General features: G+C 38.4%; 1 protein-coding gene across 1 annotated transcript in view; it reads right to left on the bottom strand.

Moving 5' to 3' along the window:
- sema6bb (sema domain, transmembrane domain (TM), and cytoplasmic domain, (semaphorin) 6Bb) overlaps positions 1-17,609 on the bottom strand; it is a 124,691-nt gene that overhangs the window by 22,763 nt on the left and 84,319 nt on the right. Inside the window, exons 11-16 of the mRNA XM_086161504.1 lie at positions 17,374-17,505; positions 16,755-16,904; positions 15,423-15,602; positions 12,326-12,466; positions 10,253-10,330; positions 6,600-6,658 (exon numbers count right to left, since the gene is read on the bottom strand). Coding sequence (XP_086017630.1) covers positions 6,600-6,658; positions 10,253-10,330; positions 12,326-12,466; positions 15,423-15,602; positions 16,755-16,904; positions 17,374-17,505 — 740 coding nt within the window. The remainder of the gene's footprint in view (positions 1-6,599; positions 6,659-10,252; positions 10,331-12,325; positions 12,467-15,422; positions 15,603-16,754; positions 16,905-17,373; positions 17,506-17,609) is intronic.

Below are 17,609 nucleotides of genomic sequence, written 5' to 3'. Positions count from 1 at the left end.
CTAAACTCAGTACATTACACACATTATATGCAACATTATATCGCATGGCTCAAACAACAAACTGCAGATTGTAACATCATGCCAGCTGCTTTATGATGGTGACTCAGTCAAACAGACAAGGCAATTTAATTAAAATTCTGTTATGATGTCCAATGGAAATGTATCAAAGTTAAAGAGGTGAAACTCATATTACACCAAAGTGTTTTCAGTGGAAAATTGGTTAGGGGTTCACTGCATCTGCCAAAGAAAGACCAGGAAACTGCTTGGACTTGTATTTGCGATAAAATGAGGAGCAGGTGCAGATGTATAGTCCAGTGTGGAAACAGCTGCATCATTTCATCTACTTTGACATAACATTGTGTGTATTGATGAAAGGTAGCCTTCTCAAGCATGCACACACAAACACACACACACACACACACACACACACACACACACACACACACACACACACACACATGCACGCACACATACACACACACACACACACACACACGTCACTGAAACCGCATACTTTGCTGATCTCATTTCTTTCATCAAAGTAGCCCTCCCACAACACATCGTGTCAATTAGATGTTGCTTTCAAACTCTGCATTAATGAGAAGACTTTAGACAAACAGAATGTCTTGTGTTTGATTTGTGAGAGTGAGAGTTTGTGTCTGTATGTGCATATGTGTGTGTGTGTGTGTGTGTGAGACAAAGAGAGAGGATTGGTGGGACTGTTTTCTAATAAAAGCACTGAGCACTTGCATAACCATAAGGCAATCCCCTGAGCACATTGCTTTCACCTCCATAATTAGACTGATCTTCTTAAAAATTTTCCTTTTCATTTCTTTTTTTTTTATACAGCTATGGGTTCTTAAATCACTTTCTGAGAGAATCAACTCCTGATTCTACTACTTTCCAGCAGATCAATGAAGGAACAAGGAAAGGTGACCCCCCTGTACTAGTACCAACCTTGTAGATGATCTGCTCTCAACGTTAAATTAAATATGGTTAATCTTCCCCAATTTGAAACAGAACCATTAAATCCTCAGCTTACAAAGAGATATGAGCAGCTTTAAACTCAAGCTGGAATAATCTTTAAATAGTTACTTTTTTCCCACAGTTACATTTATCATGTATTGATTTAACATTTTCCGTGTTTACTTAGAAAAATAAAAGACTTGAATTGCCTTTTGTGTCTAACAGCATACTGGTTTTATTTCTCCATTCGATTTGTGAGATTTCTCCATATCAGGAACAACATACTGCACTCCTTGCTATCATCCAGACAAAATTTGCGACACATGGAGAGACTGATGTAAACGAAATATGCAAATTTAAAAATGAGGGGAAGAGAAGGGCAATGCCTCAGTGATATATAAGTAAAGAGAAGATTAAGGGGATTAGAGGCAAGCAGTTTACATCACTTGACAGAGTTACAGCCTGGCTACACGCCTGCTGAGGAGGCTGGTGACAGCACTGCGACCTGGAGAGGCTGGTGGCATGCTCAGTCCATTTGTCACATCGGTCTGGCCTCGGACTCCTGGAAAAAAAAAAAGAGTGCTTCTCCCTCTTCTCTGCACCTATCTCCATTTTCAGCATTGTTATCCACCTTCACTGTCATCTCTCAGTTTGATGATACCTTCACTTTGCTTTTCTGTCCTTGTCTAACTCCCCCCATCCATCTTGTCCAATAATTTCGCTCGCATTACGAGTCACCCCTTTGACTCTGTGCTTTTAATCTGCTGAATCATTTCAGTCTTTTCAACCTCAAAGTCTGCCTTTTTTCCTATGATCGCTCAATACCTTATGCATTCTTTTTGTTCTGTTCCTTACTGTTTAATCAGATTTATCCAGCCTCTTCTCAACATCACCACTATTCACAGCCCCATCCCTCTCTCTGTGAGGAGTAACCTATCTATTTGCCTGCCATTGGCCTGAGGAGAGATGAGAATTGATTCTACTTCTAGCGACTGCTACTATCTGGCAAAGGAGAAAGGGCGAGCAGTTAGCTGGGCTCTAAGTGAGGCTGTCTATCTATCTATTTTTGAGGTTTGACGACAACACGGCTGTGGAGTCTGTGGAACTGAGTGGGACTGGACTCCAGAGAAATTAAGCCAAAGTGAGTGGAGAGACACAACAGAGCAGAAGAAGAGAAATGAATATCCAAATCCAAATCATTGTCCTTTTCACTGCAAAACTAGCATTAGAACTGGAGGACACCTTGGAATTTCGAAGATGACCCAAGAATATTGTTTTTTTTTAATAATATTTTACAAAATATACACTTTCCTTTTGGCTTTTCCCTACAGAGGTCACCACAGCAAATCATCTTCTGCATCTAACCCCTTATCTCAGTGTTCTCATCTCATACCAACTAACTTCATGTTCTCTTTCACTGTGTCCATAAATCTTCTCTTTGGTCTTCTTCTAGACCTCCTGCCTGGCAGTTCCAACCCGAGCATCCGTCTGACAATATATTCACTATCTGGCATTGCTGGTCTCAAGAGTGTCTTGTACACATTTCCTTTCATTCTGGCAGATATTCAGCTATCGCATAGTACCCTTGATACTTTTCTCCACCTGTTCCGACCTGCTTGAACCCGTTTCTGAAGTACAACTTCTTTTTTTTCTGATAATGTCATCACCTGATAATTGTGTTCTTTTTTGCATGAGTTTTAATTTTTTAATCATGGTTAATATGTGGTTCTCTGTGAAGTGTGAAGCTCATTACTTTTTGCACCATTTCCACCTCTAGTCTGTGTGAAATATTGATAAATAAAGGATTTAAAGAGACGTGTTCTCTAATCTCTCAGCTATGATCAATAAAATCTGATTATTTAATAATTCAAATCATGAAGTTAAAAAAAATAATTTTTTTTTACCAGATTTTCAACAATTTACAATTCAAAACCCACAGACAGAATAAAAGAAATTTGGAAATCATAACAGCCCATATTTATAAAAACACAACAAACAAAAGTTTTCTCTATTTCCAAAGCGATGCAAAGTGTGAATAATGTAAAATAAAACAGAGTGTTTTGTTCTCGAGGCCACTGTCAGTACTACTTTATAAGACTGTTTGCCAACCTCGACTATTTTACACAGCCCACTAATGTGCACAGAAGCAGTGGGACCGGGTAAGCGTGGGAACAAAGAGAACCTAAGCTTTATTATATTTCCTCCATGTGTCATTTGGTTACTCATTAAATTTTACCAGGCGTGTGGCCACACACATGTTTTCACAAAGACTGAGAACCATATTGAGCATATTGAATTTGAGTGAGATGAAGAAACACACTCAACACTCATGGTCCAAAGACCATAAACCTAAATCAGCCTATTGAATGAAACAAATATTATTTAGGATTTCATATAATACAAACTGATATAGCAGAATAGCTATTATCTCAGTCTTGTATTGTTGATGTAAAACATCTGATTTTTTTTTTTTAAACTTGTAAATCTGGGTGACTTTTAATACAATTCAGCTCTGAATTCAACACGTATCACACTTTAATTGTGACCCACTGAATTTATTATGAATGACTCCAACTGCAAATTATAATTCAAGAACAAAGTTGCAGTTTTGCAATTACACCTTCCACATTCTTTAAAGATTTCATACAGACATCATCCGGTTAAACAACATTCGTTGAATACGACGATCACTCACTTAAAAGCTAACTCTTGGCTCATTACTTCTTTTGAGGATAGCTATCGATCGCTGAAAGTACACTGTATTATGATAAAAGCTGGTGGGAAAGGAAGGGAAAATTTACTTTGACGTTACTTTTACTTGAGGAAAGGCAGTGAGAATGAGTTTGCTGAATTTCCCCAATGAGCAATAGAGAGGTCCGGCCATATCTCACCTCCCAACTGCTGGGTCATGATGCAGACAGGTAGAATGAGTTCAATATAAAGATATGAAATATTCAGCAACTTAAAAGGCATTCGGTCCTTTCTACCAATCCAAGTAAAGAGGGAGTCACAGTGTCTGCTCATGTGCCTTCATTATAAGACATACATAGAATAAGTATTACATATATGTGTGCATCAACAAGAACAGTTAGCTTTTATAGGCACATATAAAGAGATGTTCAAATTTCTAATGATGGCAGTGACAGATAATCATAACAAGCCCATTGAGTTTGTGTCACTGTGTCTCTCCCTGACTCAATACAGTATTTGCAGAAGGCTGACAAAATCTTTGTCTCAAAGGAAGACAAAGAAAAATCTATTCAGAGTTTAACAGGAACAAGAATCTCTGAGGAAAGCATCCATTGCAGATACAATAAAAAGCTTCAAACACACAAACAAGGAAAAAAAGAGGGGTGAGAGAAAAGGCTGCAGCACCATGCTCATATAGATATCTGAGATGAAATGCTGTTAAAAGTGTTGGAGGCAGCTGTCTGACAAATGCTAACTGAAAATCCCCCCATGCCAACCCAGCAACTCTTGTTCAGTGAGCAACAATACAGAGGGCATAAATAACAGGATTGAGCTCATTAATCTTCTGAGGCAGGGCCAAGGAGATGGACAGAAGATCTCCGTCAGACACTGATCCAAAAGGGGCAGATACCGGCACCAGCCCTGACCCCCTTCCCTGTTGAAGTGAGCTTGTCACATCTTTACATGTCAGAACCTAATCACAAATCCCTGATCACATTAATCTGCTGTTGAAGGGTGAGCTTCTGTTAGATTTCATATATGTTTGGAGACAAAAAATGTAACTGTGTATCTGTAAAAGATACCGAGTAATGTGCATAAAGTCAAGATGTGCAGTGTTTTTTTATCCATTGTATAAAAATTATGCTGAACATTAATGTAATTGTGATGGAGGAGTTGAGGACATGAATCGCTATTCTTTTTACTATTGATATTTTAGTAGAGTACATTGTTTCCACTGCCAATAAGATTCTCCTTCTTTATTGGTTTCATTAACTCTGGACAAATATCACGGTATGACAGGAGCGAGCTATGATTTTTAACATGCTTGGACCATCTCGCTCTTGGATGGAGAGGTGGGACAATGATAACTGAAGGATAATGCAACCAACTAATGGTTTGGAGACCAAAACGTTCAACTTTGCAATAAAAAAACAAATTGCAATTCAAATATCATTCTTACTGAAAGCAGTACAATGAAAACCCCAATGGTTTTCTTGGAATTCTTTTATTGGGAAATCCCAAACTGTTATTGTTGCTTCAAAGCTTTTTTGGTTTGGATGGTAACCCCCATATGAGCAACCCCAAATGACCTTGGTCCTATAGGCGATCCAGGACAACTAAAGTGTTCACCTGGGAGACCTTGCTCCAAGTGGTGGGAAGTTACAGCAAGTCTAGTTTATTATGGGCTGGAAAGAAACTCAAGACACTTTCAACTATAAGTCAACATATAACTAATTTAAAATATAAAAGTGGGCTTCTTAACAAGGCTCATTTTCAGTGGAATTTCAAGGTGTGTATCTCTGAATGTGATTTATTGTGGTCTTAGAAATAGTCCCCTGCGGTCACATATTTGTGTTCTGCTCACAAAAAAACCTAATTCATTCTTCTATTCTATCACACCTGGCAAGAATATACTACAAGTGTAGGAAATGTCAAATTATAAGCTTCCCACTCAATTGCAGGTATGTACTTTGTCAGTTGAGGTCACAGTAATCACAAGCAGTGTATATATTGATGGCCACATGTATTGAAATAGCAGAAAAGTATTATGAATTTCTGTTTCGGGGCCAAGACCTTGAATATATATTCTCTAAATGGCTTTACATATGGGCCAAATAAAAGCAAAACTAGCTTTACTGTACACACACATTGAGCATCAGGCATCACACAGAGAGGCCGTTTCACTACGGTTTGGTGGTCAACGGACCTGATGTGGAAGAAAACCATCAAACAGGGTGCCTATCTGAAACAGGATTAGGGTTTTACATGGTTCTGATTATGCAATGTTATCGCTTCTTTTCTCAGGGAGCAGGGCACATGAACTTGGAGAACTTTCAGAAGCGAAGGATTAATTTGCACGCATTGGAATTAGCGCATGGATCAAAGACAGGGGGTGTCATGGGAGTCTCCAGACACCACTCTGTATATCTAGAATAGAGATTTCTCTTTGCTGTGTACTACTTCTATTTTCATAATGATATGGAGAGGGAAGAAAAAGAAACATCAAGGGGAACTTAAGCTGGAGAAGAATATAATTAACTACATGTTTATGCAACAAAACCTGGCACATGAAAGTTAGTATACAAGGAAGTATAGTCAACAGCAACTCGAACAGAGTTAGCTAAAACATACATGTGGATTTTCTTGCCAGCGCTGAGAAAAAATTGAGACTTGATAATGTTGGTTACTCCTGGGATAGCTGAGATGTGAGAGAGCAGTGCGGCGGACTGGGATTTAATGTGCTTATTTGTGGATTTTTTCTGAATAAACTGAAACTATTATACAAATTTGCTCTTCTGCAGTGCAGCTGTCTACCTTTGACACATGCAAATTATGTAATCTTCTGGCAAAAGACGAGAAGTATTACCTTAACACTTGCAGGCACGGATTTACGCACACAAGTGTACACAAGTGTACACAAGACTGAGAATCACCACTCTTACCGTCACAGTCACCCAAGTGGGCCACGTTTCCCTGTTCGACATCTTGCTCAAATGGCAGTCTGCAGAGGAGAAGAGACACAGTCATTAATCAGGAGACACAAAGCCACTCGGGCACGGATTCACCACAGATCTGTTCTGATAGAGAAAAACTATCTCAATGTCAGAGCGGAGGACCAGTAATAAGATTCGTATATCTACAAGCTCCTTTAACAGTTAGATTGTGGAGGTCTGTGGCACAGAGCGAGTGTCAAGTTAAACACTGAAAAGCAGAAGAACATATTTTGTCCCTGGCATCTGGGAATTAATACACTGTTGTGATTTAAACATTTTTCATATCTAGAGGGTTATTAGTTATGCAAATTAATGCAAAAATTTAAATGCAGAAATAATTGTCTTTGTTTAATAGCAAAATAGTATTTAAGGCCAATTTTTACAAATTATTCCTGTGCTCCTGGGCATTACATGCACAGATTTATGAGAAAAAAAGTTTCCTTAACTTGTTTACTGTGTTGAAAAATCTTGCTTTATCCAGCTGTAAAGTTAGAGCTCAGACAGAGACATGAATTTTTTATTTTTTACTTTTTTTTTTATAGACCAGCTTGTTGGCTCCAAACTCAGCTAACAACACTTTTGTTTTTTCTCTCCATACACTGCAGAGAATAGCTGGCACTTCAATATGAGTGTATTTGAAAGAAAACTAATTTCAAGGTATGATGCAGTTATGAAGCCAAACACTCTGGAATTAGACCTACCAAAGCTGCAGCCAAAAGGCCCAGCTGACCGGGGGAGGATCTCTCCTTCAAACTGACTGATGTCTAGCATGGCGCTTACAAATAGAAACTCTTCAGACAACCTGTTAAAAGTGTTGTGATGTATTGCTTTAGCCTTTACTGAGGATGGAAGTACAAACAGCTTACCTAATGCTGAGAAAAAAAAAAAAACAGCACATTTCAATGAGAAATCATTGTTTCATGATGTGATGATAGAATCAGATTTTAGATGGCTCTGTATGAAGTAAAACTGCAGGGGTAAAAATTCCTTTTTTGCTATGTTTCTATTCACAAATCCTGTGTTGGTTTATTATCAGCTTTCCTCACTATCTATACATCTACCGGCTGATACATTGTTTCTACATTAGCAGAACCCAATAGACCATACATCCCATCTGGGCAACAGGGGAGTTTGGAAAACTCAAAGGACAATGGCACATCGTAAGAAGAGGAAGGGCGGAGGAAATGAGAATCGCTCAAAAACCAGGTGCTCTCCAAGAAAAACATGAGTACATTGAGTCCTGGCTTTTATCAGGGAAAAAACAACCAAGAGGCAATGAGGAACAGACGGTGAATGGGTGTGTCGATGTGCATTCATGTAAGAATGTGCACAAACAAAAACATGAGAGCTTGTTTTTTTTTTCAAGTAAGCAAGCCAACTTTTTTGATTAATTTGATAAAATTAAATTAAAAGCATTTACTACGGATTGATTAATCCTTCAGTATTAATGTATCAAAGAAAAAAACTCCTTAGATACAAACTTAGTCAAACTTGGCTCACTGTTATGCTTAACATTCACCAATGGAGAATCCATTGTATCACTTGGCAGCAGATACTCCTGTGCAACTTGATGAAACCTGATGTAATATTTTAAGGAAAATTTCTGAACATTTGATCTTTTTACCCTAAGGAAAGAGAGTGTGTTTTGAATGCTGGTAAATGGATGAAGTAATGTCACTTTTCTTGTTGATGCAAGAGGATGAGGATTTTATTTTCTCACATATGTAGACTTTAATATATTAGACGCGACCATTTAGAATTGGATGCAGATCAGTCTGCGCCTTCTAGGTGCCCCTCATTAGGAGGAAAAATGTTAATTTATCATGAAAATTGGCGCCATATCCCAAAATTTGCCTTACATTACAGAGGTATGTGCTCCATAGACTTCCCTTTAGTGAATCTTGTTTATTTTTTTTGTGAAAGTCACTAAGTCAGACATAAATAAAACAACTTACAGTTCACACAGAACTATAGGCTGTCACAGCACAGCTTTACTTGGCCAATTGTTAAACAACCAGTTCACGAACTGTCTGGTGCCGAATTTAAGTTGTTGGGACAAGTGCCTAAGGAGTCAGTTCTCTGTAATAAGCTAAGAGCTCAAGGAGCAGCCAGCACTCCTGCTTTTAATACCTAAAAACACTGTGACAAATGAGTCCAACTATGAACCTACAGCGGTTGTCATCTTAATAAAGAATAATGTTTTTTCTTCAGTTGGCTGCCTCTAACGCACTGTGGGTCATTTATTTTGTATACATTACATGGCTGCGGTTCTGCCAGTGTACGTGCAGGCTTGCTTAATTTCCAACACCTTTTCTCAAATATGTCAGACCATCGATTAAAGACTTCACATTAACATGAGGATGATATGTAACGTGTTTCTGATTGGTGAGTACTGTTGAAGGAACAGGCTGGAAATCTAATTTTTCATAAAAGAAGTCCAGCTTGTATGTTTTATCTAAAGTTTACAGGGAAGAAAAGAAAGTGTGTCAACTTGTTTAGCAGTGGTGTATTAGCAGAAGTAAAACATTTTACCACTGACAAATATTAATCATGCGTGTCTGGTCCTGTGAAAAGTCTGGCTTTCCTCCACAATCGACACCGTATCTACTTCTGCTTGCATTAAAAAAAGCAAATATTTTTATCTAAGGAGCTGCACAATTATAATCTATTGTTTTATATTACCAGCCGACGTGGCGTCAGTTTGTAAAGAGAGCTTGTGCTATTCCCAAAAGGAGAAATCATTTGGCAACTCAATGCAAAATCGATTGTCGAGTTGACTGCCCTTGGTAAATCAAATCAAGACCCACACAGAGGCCTTTAATAGCATAAGCAGGCAGCCTGAGGTGGTCTTTATGGCCCGTGTTGTCTGTTCTCTTGGCACTACACCTGTGTTTGGAAAGCTTAATTCAATGGGCAGACAGAATAAAGAGAGATTCGATTTCACTGGAGGGAGCGGGAACAACTGGGCCGAGCTGTCCAGACAGACTCCCACATTTCAGTAGCAGGAAGAGAGAAAGGTCACATAAGCACAGACGCACACTTGTTTTGACATGTAGACAACTCCACACATGCCTGCACACAGTCAGACAGTGTGTAGTCTGAGTTTATGCAGGCATGTTTATAACACAGCTTCAAAAATAAAATAAACACACGCACAAAATCTCACACAGTCACACATGGCTTTACAAGTCAGAGCCAGATAAGTGAAAGAACATGGCTTTTTTTTTTTAAACAGCAGCAGCAGCAGCAACAGACATGTTGAATCAATAAGTCCAGACAGCAGACCGTGTGACAGCAGACCGTGTGACAGGCGACTCACTCGGCACAGAGGTTATGGAGAGGCTCAAATAATTGTGAGGAGGAAAAAAAAGAACACAATGATGAATGGAGAGTTTCTGTAGTTGAACAACCAGGTGTGTTGTGGGAAAGAAAATGTAAGGTAAAAGATAGATAGAAGATGGTAAATAGAAGCAAGTCCTGCTCTCAGGCTGGAGAAACTGCTAAGGGATTTGGAGCAATTGCATACAACATGCAGACAACTAAGTGTGTGTGTGTGTGTGTGTGTGAGAGAGAGAGTTTGTGTTTGAGAAAACTTATCTTACCTGGTCCTGGGCCTGAGGAAAGAGCAGGTACTGCCTCTTGTCCAACCACAGTACGGATCTCTGGAGGCAATACAGCTCCTGAAAAGAGGCAATCACAATTTCAAAGTACATTAATCTGTGCTTCAATATAAGGGTATTATGGTTATTAACACATCTATACCCATTATGTACAAATGCATCACATATCTCTACTTTACATATCATTTTTGAAATCATGGGAAGCATTTTTAGATTAATTTCATAATTCTTAAGAAGCTATTGATTTCATTTATTGCCTAAAACCCAATTCATTATGCTGTAATGTTTTTTTCTGTGATGTAAAATATTGGGAACTGGAATGAGGCGATGCAGTTGAGAGCAGTCTGCTTCACTGAAACATTTAGATCTAGTAAAAGCTCCAAGGCTCCAAAAACGCTTGTAGGTGGGTTGTGATTTCAGATTATATCCCAAATGACCGGCAGTTCCATCTCATCAAAAATTCTTTTGTTTTCCAAGTCTAGGGTCTGGACAGTAAGGGAAATAAATCTAATTCAATTGCAATTAAATCAATTCCTGACTACTACAGTTGTCGTAAAGCTTTTTGCTCACTAGTTAAAATGAATCACAAGAATAATAAGTATACAAATTAGACAAAAATGGAGGATGTTTGGAAATCTCAACTTTTAAGCCATATTGATGGTCCATGTTTGCTAAATTACCGGCAGGGAAATTAAAGTAGCCAAAATGAATCAATCACCGTTGACTACAATTGCAGTTACAATAGATTAACTTGACTACACCGCTCAAAATTTGTTGTATAGTTACTTGCTTAATTTTCTAAATACTATTTAAAGTGAAGGACTAAGTTGAAAACAGCAAGACTTGCAGTATAGGTTCAGACTTAAGTGAAAAGAAATCATTACACTGAGACTGTGTGTCAACAGCCTATATACAAAACAGGGTGTATGTAACCAAACCAAAAAAAGCAAAAGATACTCAGAAACACACTTGAAAGCTTAAAACCTCAAACTGCTGAAGTGTGAAATATTCAACATGCATAAAGAGCATTGCCTCTTATATTCAGAGCTAAACGCATAAATGTACACACTAAACACACCTCAAGAGCATTCGAGCTTTCTTAATGTACTTTGGATTACATGCTTGTCTGACTCATCTGTTTCAGTGAACACACAACACACCTTATTCACTGGAGTGTGTGTGGGTTCTTATGTCACAGACCACCTTAACACGCCCAAACTTTCTTGCCTTTTTTTTACACCTTGTGTCTTATTTTCTGATCCTACCACATCTTTCCATTTCTTATTTTGCCCTATATTCTCTAACTGAACCTATGTAAAGATGCAGATGAAAAGATATAATGCAAAGCTCTTATTTACTATTTTAATCTTGTTTTTTTTAGTCTGATTCAACCCTATCTTAATTTAGGAATCACTTAAAATAGCATTACATAAAAAGGATGCCATTCTACTGACTGAACTCATATTAAATAAACATATTACATCTGTTTGAAGATTAAATCAAAGCTATTTACACCAGAGAAGTAATATACTAATAATTCCTATTGCAAGTGGATCTGTTGCTTTCACAAGCTTTAGAAACCCTTGTTTTGTGGACTAATTTCATATTTGCGATAGATTGTATTACATTTTCAATTAGAAATCATCATAATTATATTTAAAAAAATGTGCTACATCTGTGATAGGTTATGTATGATGAGACTAAAACATAATAGAAACATAAGATGATGGAAATCGAAAGACTTTAAGATGGTTGTACACACACAAACTCAAATAGCCCTGAATAACACAAGTAGAATGAATGAACAGTTTCTCCAAGTGTGTCTTCTTTGTTTGCCTCCTCATTTAGCAAATTTGATTACTTTTTCACACATTAGACTTTTAAGCTGTTAATGAAGTGTCATCTTGCTGTCTGACTCAGTGACAGATGTGGAAAATATTCTGGAAAACTGTGGTCTACTCATAAACTCATTGGGGTTTTTTTTGAGAATTAACATTAGGTAGCCCAACTGCTGTTCTTTTGTTCATGTATCTGCACTATTCATCGTGCACTTACTTCATACATCGGGAGTAGAGCTGACATTGTGCCACAGGTACTCTGATCACACAGGAGGGGAAGGCAAGGAGCAGAGTATGACTTGCCCGGTCCAGAGTCAGAGACAGCAGCTGTCGGGCCTGTGGAGAGTTTTCAGCACACCTGCAACATGCACACCGAGACAAGCACAGAACCACACTGTATTAGACAAATTGAACGACATAAAAAAACAGGAAGGTAAAAAAAAAAAAAAAAGGTAAAAAAGGAAAATCATTCTCCACAATTCAATGTGAAAAACAACTAACCACAAGAGTGATAATGGATGTAAAGCCAGTGAGCCATTCATGTATCCGGATGCAATAATGTCAACCTGAATACACGCTGTGCTGTTTTTTTTTTTCGGTCCAAGGGCTCCGCTGGCTTGTAGCCAGGAGCTGAATATCCTCAATTTGGTCCTTAAAACTATGATCAATGGCCCAAAATTAGCTTTAGCATCTGATTTGTACTTTTTTAATGTACATCTGCTCTCATGCATTGGTTATATGTGGATGCTTTATGGTAATAACATAGCAATAGGCCTGCAGTCATTAAAAAGAATCTATCACGCTGCAAATGCCAAGTTGTGCGTCATTCTCCGCAGCCGATATCAAAAAAGATGGTGAAAAGGGGAGAAAAAAATATTGAGTCACCAACAGAAAAAAGGCTCAACAAATACACAATAAATAGAAACCAATATATAAAAATAAGATCGGGACCGGCAAGTGGAAGAAAATACAGAATCTTAATTTAGTGTTGCATAGTTGCTGACACTTTGCTGCTTTATTTTGTCACCAAGCCACTTAGAAACCAGGGCTGAAGAGGATGCTTGTATTTGTGGCACTTTTTCAACATAACCTAAATGTTATTGTAGCGAACAAAACTTTAATTTGTGAGTGAAACTTAGGGCTGGAGGTGGCTTGGCCTGGAGGGTGAAAAGAATGTCGTGCTCCCTGTTTCAACTACACTGATACTGGGCGCACCATTCGTAGACACCACGCAGTATCTATTCCACACAAGCTCATTCATACAACAGCCCCCTCATTTCATCAGCACCCCTATCTGTCTTTTTGTCAAATTTGGAGCGCAACAAATATGCTGTGACACAAATTGGACAGCATGTTTTGAAAAGGAGCCTGAATCGATAAGACATTTTTGTTGCTAAAAAGAGAGAGAAAACAGCATTAGTAGATTGGCTTTAAATACAGAAGGACATTTCCAACCTTCTTGCTTTTTTCCCTATACTACAGAAATATGTCACACAAATGAATGTGCGCTGTTGCCAAGGTATCCATAAATTGTTTAAAATCATATATGAAAAGTTCCAATTAGTCTCACTGCAAGATTAACACCAGCTAAAAGCTGCATTTCTGTGACAGTCTTTCTTCCCTCTGCCCTGCAGCAATCTCCCGTGTGTAATCTTGCATTGCATCTCAACAAAGAGCTGAAAGAGAAGGATGATGGCTGAAAAGTCATTGTACTCAGTATTTATTACTTAGTAGTGGGTATCCAGTGACGTCTCAAATCCACTTGTCTTGTCCAATAAGTAAATTTGAGTTTGAAAAGTATTGCCACACTCTTTTGTCAGAAATATGATATTAAATCAGCCGAAAGACAAAGGGTCAATTTCCCCAACACCGTATGACCTCAGTAAAGATCAAGGCTGATGTGATTTTATCTACAATTCGATCCATTTTTTTTGTTGCTTTTCCCTTAGTTCCTTTTACATTCATGACTTAAGCTCATTAAAAGATGTTCAGATATCTGATAAAGAATATTAGGCTCTAATTCCATTCTTTACTTTTTGCCCTATTTGTATTCCTGGCAAGGGGTTGCAGTATTCCCCTCCAGCACAATTATGTGCATCTCTCAAAGGATCGGTGAGGTTTTTTTGCATAATTCACGGCATGCCATGTTTCCAGGACATGCCATGTTTCTTTTCTTTACAGGTCTCTCTTCCTGGGCGTATCACCTCACCAGCTCAGCTTGCTGTGTATTCATCAACCCTGGATGTCATTTAACCCTTTCCTCAATAGTTTACATGTCTTTTTCTCATGGAGCTATTTTCCATTGAGTTCTACAGATCTGTGCCTTAAAAACTGAGATTTTACAAAATGTGCTTTTTTCCCCTTTAAAACAGTTAGAGTAAAAGAGAAAAGAGGGAAAAGATTTTGTTTGTGGATCACAATAAACCCTCTGGCAGATGTTGATTTAGTCAGATGACTTAAACTCTGTGTGCACATGTGGACTACGAGCCTGCAATATTGCCAGAGGTTCCAAGAATTTACGTAATTATGCCGTGTCAATAAAAGGTTAAGTGAAGTGATGCAAAGACATTGTATGTACACACACACACACACACACACACACACACACACACACACACACACACACTCACACACACACACACACACACACACACGTGGCACAATAGTGATAAAAAATTGACAATCCTGATGCCTCAGTACGTGTATGTGTGTCACAAGGCATTAAAATCTTGATTATTTAATGATTAATTCTTGACTCACAGCAGTCGGTTCGAGAATTAGACACCCAACCTCAGAGGATAGAGATTAAACACCGGGTGACTTGACTTCATCCTTAGCATTTCTACTAAAGTGTCAGGTCTACTCACTGCACTGCTCCTGCTGGCCTAAGTAACGGCCATCTGGTTTTCACATAAGTTTACTTTTCTTGTTTGTGACGCGCAACAAATCTGTGTTATCTAATATACTATGAGGTCATAGAGAAAAGAAAAACATTCAAAAGGAACATTAAACATAAAAATAAGATTAAGATGTGGTGAAAATGATAACACTATATAATATGATTCTAAAAATGAATATTTTAAAAATATACAAATGCCAACATGTACATTAATTAAGTAAGGCAGCAATTCAGCTGTAAGCCAGTGTGACCTTCAGTAGTCCCAATCCACAGCATGGAAACTAAGAGAATAAAACTTTAATCCTCCTTTGGTTTAACCCTCATAATATTTTGTGTAGCAGCTTAAAAGTTAGGAGTAGATTCATTGTTCTTAATATAGTTCATTCAGTTGCTCAGTGATGCTTTGGCATCTTACCTCTCCGGGTTGAATCCATCCAGTTCCTCCAGGAAGATGCTACTACTGGTGACCGTATTGTCCTGGTTGGGCATGATGAGGAACTTCAGAATAGTCCCTCTACTGGAGCCCAGAAACAGGATGGTGCGGTTTCTATGCGGTCCTGCTTCTGTGTCCACCACAATCTTATTCAGCTGGTACCTACATATATGCAAATACAAAAAGTCTGGTGTGACGGCAAAAACTCATTTGGAGCGTTTCCTTAAGCATAGTCAAACAACTCCTTAAGGCTTAGTATATATAATTTACATTGCAATGCTGCATACTGCTTTGACTGTAAACAATGGAATCTTGTGAAATTAAATTGTATTTTTTCTGTTGACTTAATGAACAATTAAATTATTCCACAAAGAAGCAACTGCTCATCAAATTTGCATAATAAACTAATTATGCGGGACTTTTTGCCATTAATTATATCAAACGAAAAATGGGCCACTATTGGTACAATGGAAGACTGTTGTGGACAAGAGTCTGGTCTGTTCAAGTCGATAGACAAGAGGATAAGCCACATTGCATCCAATATTTTAATATTCCATATACATCCAAGCCCCATAATCCCCCAGGGACCGGCTAACAGTGGGATTCCATACTGTAGATAAAAGAAGTGAGAAGGGATGTGGGGGAATGGAAGAATGAGTGTGTGCAGGTGTGTGTGTGTGTTGCAAGAGGGGGGTGAGGGAGAAAGAGAGAGAGAGAGAGAGAGAGAGAGAGAGAGAGAGAGAGAGAGAAACAGAGCAGACAAAATTAAACAGAAGGACTCTACAGCCTCAGCAGACAGTCTGGCTATGTGTGTGTTTACATTATTATATCGTAGAAATTATATTTCTATCCATCTAATTTGTTTTCGGGCAAATATGTTTTGAAGGAAGTGTAATTGCTGCCCAGATTATGTTCAATGGATGATAATGCGGTTGTTTTGTTTAGTTTTGTTTTGTGGATATTGTAAAGTTTCAGTATTGCACAGACTTTTTGTGAGGTAAGGATTATAAAGTGCAGGAGTTTTATGAGGTTACGGCTCAAGATATTCTAATTTCTGCTCAATGTTAATTGCATGTCAGCCACCATGTCACTTTTGACTTTTTCAAAATAACTTAGACCACATTGATTTCTTTTAAATTGCTTTTTAGGCCTGAAATGAAGTTGAAGATGTAAATTATGTTACAGTGACAGTTGACAGATATTTTGCCAATATGGATAAGTAGTTAAACAGCAGTGAGACACAAATCCTAAATAGCTGAAATATGTCAATGACAAATGTATTTTTCTAGCGCAAGTGCATGAGTGTGGTCTCACCTGACCATGGTTTTGACAATCCATGGTCGTTGCCCGAGTGACGGGACGGCTTCATCCATCAATGGATGAGTCTTAACAAAATTCAGCATCTCATCGGGGAAAGCATTCGAAGAATTAAACCTGGACCCCTGAACAGCACAGCCTCCTGGTCTGGGGGAAAAAAAAAAAGATTCCACATAGTTCTGGCAGATGCGACAGCGATGAAGCAGCAACTTTCCGACCTCACCAAAAATGGATGTAGCTGTCAAGAGTGTCTGACCAAGTGAACTTTATTTAGTTGACGGACACAAAAAAAAAATGAAATTCTTGCCAAGTGACCAATTTCCCTGAGATCCAGATGTGTTTTAAAAAAGATGTGTATAATATAATTGTATAGTCATTGTTATTCTAAGTTGTAAAGGAAATGTAGCACCAGGAACAACTCAACTGGTGCTTTCACAGAATGTAGTTCACATTTGCATGAAATGGAAACCCCAGCCAAGAAGGAGCTGCAAACATTCATTTCGAGCCAATGTTTTGCCTGACCTGAATATGGGTTATTCATAGCAGGGTTTTCCTCACACAGTTCTCTGATAAGAACCTGAACACAGATGCATAATTTGATCACGGCCATCTGTACCTTGGCTTGGGAATGACTTCATCTGGAACAGGCGTCCAAATAGACTCAGGTGATTTCTGCTCCTTGAACCTCCCATCGAAAACCGCGGCCAACTGCTCCATGTCGAAGGCACACACAGCCGAGCCCGGGATACTGGAGACAGATGATGATGAGACAGTGAAAGTGCGAATCAGATGGTTGATAAAACAATTTGAACCCGTACGAAATGACTGCCAGCAATGTGTGCAGTGACTCTA

Source organism: Fistularia commersonii, chromosome 16, assembly GCF_037954325.1.
Source record: "Fistularia commersonii isolate RoL2024-O1a breed Wild chromosome 16, RoL_Fcom_v1.0, whole genome shotgun sequence".
NCBI classification, from domain to species: Eukaryota; Metazoa; Chordata; class Actinopteri; order Syngnathiformes; family Fistulariidae; genus Fistularia; species Fistularia commersonii.
The sequence above is the reverse complement of the archived record's forward strand: the minus strand, read 5'-3'. Positions and strand labels throughout refer to the sequence as shown.